General features: G+C 46.4%; 1 protein-coding gene across 7 annotated transcripts in view; it reads left to right on the forward strand.

Moving 5' to 3' along the window:
* The window catches only part of CTCF (CCCTC-binding factor), a 37,885-nt gene extending 34,977 nt beyond the window's left edge, over positions 1 to 2,908 (forward strand). For all 7 annotated transcript variants that reach the window (XM_075715069.1, XM_075715066.1, XM_075715070.1 and 4 more), the window contains 2 exons: positions 179 to 346; positions 1,358 to 2,908. In XM_075715069.1, coding sequence (XP_075571184.1) covers positions 179 to 346; positions 1,358 to 1,539 — 350 coding nt within the window. In that variant the 3' untranslated portion in view covers positions 1,540 to 2,908. The remainder of the gene's footprint in view (positions 1 to 178; positions 347 to 1,357) is intronic.
* The last annotated feature ends 4,202 nt before the right edge of the window (positions 2,909 to 7,110 follow it).

Genomic DNA, 7,110 nt, shown 5'->3' on the forward strand with positions numbered 1-7,110 from the left:
ATGTGAGAGTAACAGTCTGTGCCGCCAGCTTCTCAACAAAGGCCTTGTTTGCCTTCTTTCTCATCAGAGTTGACTCCTTTTGGATGAGGATTTGATGGTGGTTCTCTGCAGATGGATGTGTTTCATTCTTGTTTAACTGAAGACTTACCTGATAAAAAACATTACCTGTTTCTTACAGAGGAAAATGCTGAACCAGATTTGGATGATAATGAAGATGAGGAGGAGACAGCAGTAGAAATTGAGGCTGAACCAGAAGTGGAGCAAGAGGCTCCTGCACCACCTCCCAGTAAGAAACGAAGAGGAAGACCACCAGGCAAAGCTGCCACCCAACCAAAACAATCCCAGCGTAAGTCACTAATTGAAGCTTATGTTGCTTGCTTGAGCTGCTTTTTCCTTAGATTTGGCAGTTCTTGTAGAACTGCTCCCCTCAAGTAAGCTTATTTAAAAAGTAGATAACTGTACTTGTCTCTGCTTCTCTAAGAACTCATCTTTAGCGTGAAATTTGTTGCAAGGGGTTGCTGGTCATGAGGGAACGTAGCCACTTCAGACCATGCTAAAAGGAGAGGATTTTATTTTTTTGTTAGCATTACTCCATTTGCAAACTGCTCACTACTTCTTGCACCACTTATGGTGTCTCTACTAACGTACTGTTCCTGGTAAGAAGTTGGTACAATGTGCGTGGTATTCTTACCTACGTAGACTTCTGTAGGTATTACCACAAACAAACATGCTTCAGGCCTGTAGTTCTGAGCATAGCATCAGTGCAGATGTTGTTTCAACTCTGCATCTCTCCATAAGAATAGACATCAGTAACTGTGCAAAGTCTAAGTAAATAAATTCTAGGAACAAAGCAGGAGAGGCAAATTTGTTCCTTCAAGGGGTGATGGCTTCCCCAGTGGCTGGCTTGTCTGCTCAGTGCTACAGGTGTGGCCTGTGTCCTTCCTAGAATTACAGCCTGTGGAAACATTTTATGCTGAATTCATCACTAGTGTCACTGGATTCCCCTGAACTTGGAAGTTTTGCCTTACACCCATACATTCATATGGTCTTGTTTGTCAATGACTACAAAATCTGTTGTTTCAGTAATGTAGTAACATCAAAAGGCATACTGGAACTGTTGTAGTGGTAGCATGTCCTCATACAGGAGCAAGGAGATAGATGCTTGATACTTGGATGAATGAGGCAAACTGAATCGCTCCCCACAAATGTGGGTTGTGGGCCCCACCTTCCCTTTCCATGGAAGAGTCTTAAGTATCTACCAAAAAGTTACCTGGTGGGGCTTGCAGGCCAGCTCTGGAACCAGTAAAAAAAAAAATCTGTTGTTTCCCCCCTCCCCTTTTGTTTTCTGCCCTTCTAGCTGCCGCAATCATTCAGGTTGAAGACCAGAACACTGGTGAAATTGAAAATATTATAGTTGAAGTAAAGAAAGAACCTGATGCAGAAACAGTAGAGGAAGAGGAGGAAGCTCAGCCTGCAGTAGTGGAAGCTCCCAATGGAGACCTCACTCCTGAGATGATTCTCAGCATGATGGACCGGTGATGGAGGACGACCACTCTGGCTGACTGAACTGGCCTGGGCTGTGTTTAAGCGGCTCAAATCTTATTTTTCATTTTACCTTTTTTCTTGGCTTTGGGAAATGCATCATTTTAGACCATTTTACCAAACATACTGGGAAATAAAACTTCAGAATGATGTTAGAATGTGATTTAACTAGAACTTGCTGTTTTATGTTAGCATTACAGGATCATGGAACATTAGGAAATATTTTGGAGTCCTTGAGGGTTTCCTGTGAGATGCTTGATTTAGTTTTGCTCTGAACTGCATTGTAAAGCTGGTCTAAGGGCCATGTGTACGTGCACCAAGTTTTAATACACAAAAGCAGAAGCCTTGACTAGAATTATGTGGTAAACCACTCCGGACTTGTCCTTCCAGTTCCCAGAGCCCTTGAGCGTCCTTCTCTCAGTAGTGTTTTTAACTGTAAATGCAGACTTGGGAGGGTTCTAGACTTTTAAAATGTTTTTTGCTTTTCCCCACTGACTAGCTCCGGTTCTCCAAGTCGGCTGCACACGGTAGTTTTGGCATGCTCCAACTGGTTTCTGTCCTTAATATGCTTTGCTTTCTGCAAAGCATTTCTGTAATGGTCAAGCTTGTAAATAACTTTTTTTTACATTTTAATCTTTTTCCATTAATTAAGAGGTATGCAAAAATGCAGTTTAAATAAACTCCAGTATTTTAATTCCTTTCAAACTAAGTGACAAGAGAATTGGTAGAGTGTAAATGTTGGAAAAGCTGTTGATAACCAATCACGTAGAGGAGAGATGTACCCAGACTATTGCTTACAGAACAAGAGAAACCCACACATGAAATCTGGTTTTGAAGCACACAAAACTGGCATTTGAAACATGTATAATTAACCTTCTTTTTGAGTTATAATTTCACGACTACATTTTCTTTGCTCTATCTTGTAGTTGTATTTTGTGTTTATGAATCCTATGTTAAGGCAGAAGTGGTGATTTATAAGTGGGTCACTGCAGCCCTCAAAACCTGGGCCAGGAAATTTTAATAGGTCAGTAATTACACAATTTTGGATCTCTGATAAAGACAAAAAAGGAATAATGTGAAATACAAATGATGCCTGTATATGAACTGTCACATGTTAAAATATGTAAGCTTTTTATAGAGCCTCAGTCTTGCTGATTTAAAACAAATTTTTCTTCTATGTATCGCTTTTAAGAGAGCTATCAGTTTAGCTATCAGACTCTAGGTTGATGCATTTTTGTACTTAGCTGTACTGTGTGATATTTTTCATTATTTTAGGAAGCCAACATGGGAAAAAAATACTGTTATAAAATATGTAATGGGGTTTGAAAGCTGGGAAGGAGAATATACTGCTGTACAGCTAATAAATAATAATGGATTAACATGTGTGTTCACTGGCTGCTTTCTTTGCGTATATTAAGTGTGACCTGACAGTGATCTCCAGACTGTAAAGCAACTCCTCCTAGAAGGATGCTGCACACCTGTAACAGGAACCAGCTCTTCTTTTGCTCTGGGTGTTCCCTGTGCCTAATGCAAGGGAGCTGTCTGTGACATTAAATCACGGTGTGCTGCCCTAGGCTGGCCACAGGAGAGTGTGCATGTAAGCAAGGGTTGTTACTGTGGTGAAGCCAGTACACAGTCCCAGTTTCCTTACAGCAGCTCTGTTGTGTAGCAGGGGTCTAAGCTGCTTGCTCAGCTGGGGCTGTGTGGTGTGCGGAGAGGTGATGTATATGTCAGCATTTACAGCTTGAGCGAGAAGTAATGTGGGAGTAGTTGTTGCTTTTGTTCATTTTGGCTGTGAGTTTAAATGATTGTAGCTGATGGTTTGGATAGCAGGCATACTATTTCCATTTCATTCTGGGAAGCGGGGCTGATATTTAGGTGGAGTTTCTGTGGTGTATCTTCTCTTAGTTACCTGTGAAAGCAGCTTAGAGAGCCGAGTAAGCAGTCAGGTAGCTGCATGCTGTGTAAGTTCAGGATAGTACCTCTCACACAGCTGACTTCAGGAGTCGCTGCAAATGGCACAATATATACTTATTTAAAAGGAAATCTGAAAAAGCACAAGAGTTGCTTGACTTAATTTTTGCTAGATGTTTGGTGACTAGTTATCTCTGGTACTGAGGGATGGTCCTTAAACTTGCCAAGAAAAGCTGTCTGGAGGTTGATGCGTGGAATCCTGAGCAGGATGGAGGCTTGTTTCAGCAGGTGGGAGAGGTAAATGTAAGGGCTGCTTCTGTGAGCCGGAGCCAGGTCTGGCTGCAGAATTGGATAAATCCTCAAGTGCTTTCTCAGTTGGACAAGGAGCTGGTGTACTCACAAGCCCAGAGATGCTTCAGACAGAGGCAGTGCTCTAAAGGAGATGTGATTTTGCATAAGCCTAGAGCTAGGGAGGCTTTGTGGTGAGCTGGAATAGCTTGATGGTGGGCTGAAAGGAAGAGAGCATGAGAGGTGTATTTGTCCAAAGACTACAGGTATGGTTGCTCCTGAGCAGTCTTTGATCTGCTGGTGGTGTGTTGTGTTCCTTAGCAGCTCCTGCCCTGCTAGTCACAGCCCACTGCCACAGCAGGCCTGGCAGGAAGAGGCTGGTCTCCAAAGGGGACTGCTGGTGGCTTCTGCTGTGCTTATCTGAGGAAACGATTTCTAAGCAGCATTGTTTAGTTAAGGCACTAGATACCTGTAATGTTCCTGTGTGTGGGGTGGACCTGGTCATTTATTGTGGACTACTTTTTGATCTTTCTCCAGAGACCCAAGCAAGGTTTTAGTGGGGATGGGAGTAGTCACCCTGTGGCCATCCTCCTTTTTTCCTCAGTCTGGTGTGTTACTTTGCAGTCTGCTCAGTTGACCTGGTTTCTTTGTGCTTGCCCACTGTCAATAGTCCTGATATGCAGCCTGTTTTTTATTTAATGGGGCTGGGGCTCCTGCCTTGGGCAGGTATCTCTGCTTCTGTGCCTCTGTTGCAGGCTTCTGGTTCGCCCTTGGTGGAGCTGGTGTGGAGACATGTAGAGCAATGTCCCAGCCTGTTCCTGAGGATGCGCATCCAGGGCAGCATCTCAAGCTTGAACGTGGACAGAATGTCTCTGCTCAATCCTGTTTCTGTATTCAGTGCTGGAAAAGCTGTGCCCTGGGCTGTGAATGAAAAGCCAGGGCTAATAGGAATCCATGGAGCATCACTGCCTCAGCCAATTGCTTGGCCTGGCTGCCATCTCTAGTGCTTGGGCTGCTCTCCTGAGGGCATGCTGGAGAATGGTGTCAGGATGGAGAGGGGCCAAGACCAGCTCTATGTGACTCTTGCAGCCTGCCTGCTGCAGCCTGCCAAAGACTCATTTGGCTTCCAGAGGTCGAGAGCTCCCCCAGGTTAGAGGGACTAACTCCTCTTACATTACTAAGCCAGGGTCCAAGCCCACTTCTTTAGCCAAGGGTGTCAGACTGAGGTTTTGTTGGTGCAAACCGTGGTGTGCTTTCTTCTGCCTCATTGGAGGAAAAACTAATGACATCTTCTATTCTTTTGTCTTCATGTTATTGTAGCAGATGATTCTCCAGGTGAGATGATGACAAATGTAGAGCGGGGGCAGCTCAGGGAGACTAGGGCATGGAGGCAGCTGTTGGCAGAGCCTCTTAGAGGTGGAGGACACCCTTGCAGAGCAGTTAGCGTTTCCTAAGCTGCCTGACTCCTGCAAGGCTAATGGGAGGTGGGCAGAATCCAGACTCATGCTGACATGACCAGGCTTGTGGACTAAACTGTCCTATGCTATCCTAAACTGTGCTGGTGGGAGCAGGGCAAGAGCTGCAGTAGATTTGCTCGTCTGAGCACGTGTTTAAGAGCAGACTGAAACGTGCCAGAGCTATGCAAAATCCAAGGTCTTCAGCAGGAAGTCAGGCAAGTGTGGTAGGTTAAGTGGAGTTAGGAGAGCCAAAGCTCAGCTGGAGTTGGACTTGGAGAAGCATGTGAAGGACAAAAAGAACAGCTTCTGTATTAAGAAGGGCTTCAGCAGCAGGAAAGCTTTGGAAAAATGCAGGCCTGCTCCTTAATGGAGCAGAGGACTTAGTGGCAAAGTACACAGAAAAGACCAAGGTACTTGGTGCTGCTCTTGCCTTGATTTTGGCTGGCAAGGTCTTAAGACCTCCCAGGGCCCAAGCCTAATGGCAAAGTCTGAGGACTAAGGGCAACATCTGAAGGTGCTGAGGAAACCAGCTAATGTCATTGTACTCTCTCGTCTTTGAAAAGTCCTGGTGATCTGGGGAGGTTCATGACACCTGGAAAAAGGCAATTGTCCCACCTGTCTTCAAGAAGGGTAAGAAGAAAGATGTAGGGAACTACCCCATTTCATTCTCCAAGGAGGTGGCTGGCTGTGCAGACAAGGGGAGAGCAGTGAGTGTTCATCTGGACCTAAGCAAGGCTTTTGACACGGTCTCCTGTAGCCTCCTTATAGCAGAACTGAAGACATGGGGGCTGGAGAAGAGGATTACTGGGTGGGTGGAAAGTTGGCTGGGCCACCATGTTCAGCGTGGTCAGCAGTATGATGTCTAAGCGATGCTGGTTGTTCATGTTCCTCAGGGATCACTTGTAGGGCCAACTGGTTGCCTCTTGGTTCCCCAGCACAAGAAACCAGTGAAAGACTGGTGTGAGCCTGGCGGAGGCCCCCAGGATGGTTGCCACTGGAGCTCAAGATGGATGAGGAGAGGCCATAGGAGACTGGGGTGACTGGCCTGGAGGAGAGAAAGCAAGGAGGGACCATACTGTTGTCTGCAAATAGCTGGTGGGAGAGCATGGAGAAGATTGAGCCAAACCCTTTTAGAAGGTGTCACAGTGAGAGGGCAAGAGGCAATGGAGACAGACTGGAGCAGAGGAAACTCCAGCTCAAATTAAGAAAAACCTTTCTCACCATAACTGTAGTCAAACATTGGAAAAAGTGCCCAGAGAGGCTGTGGGGTCTCTGTCGTTGGACATGTTCCAATCTTAGCTGGGCACAGCCCTGAGCAGCCTAATTGGCTCAGTCTAGAGCAGAGGGTTGAACCCAGAGGTGACCACCAGCCAACACCACTCAAGGAGCCTGTAGTGGTCGAGAGCCTTGGGAGAAGCACACAGGACATGGTCCCTGGGAGGGCACCTGGGTGTCCGTGTTGCTGCCGCACAGGAGCATCTGGGCTGGGAGGGGAGCTGTGGGCAGAGGAAAGGGTGAAGTGGTGCTCTGGAGCCACGGGTAAAGAGCTCCTAGTATTACCACCCAAAGCATGCTAAGTGCTTCAACTCTCCAAGGGTGATCTAGGGATGGAGAGGAACACCAGGACCTCTTTCTGGGGAGGTCCTGGTACTCTAGGATAGAGCCGAAAATGCCCAGCCCATGTCCTCTAGGTGGGGAAGACAGAGGAGACGGGTTGCTCTGGATATCCTGATGTGCCTGGGCCTGTATAACAGGCAGGGAACGCTTGTGCGCATGGATGTCTTCCTCTGCCCTGCTCCTGGGGAAGATGTTCTGCTGCAGTGATGCTCAGCATGTTCCAAGATGCAGGACCCAGTATTTTGGGGAATGAACTTGGGATGTGGCTTGCCTGGAGCTCCTTTGTGCTTGT

Source organism: Pelecanus crispus, chromosome 8 (genome assembly GCF_030463565.1).
Source record: "Pelecanus crispus isolate bPelCri1 chromosome 8, bPelCri1.pri, whole genome shotgun sequence".
Lineage (NCBI taxonomy): Eukaryota > Metazoa > Chordata > Aves > Pelecaniformes > Pelecanidae > Pelecanus > Pelecanus crispus.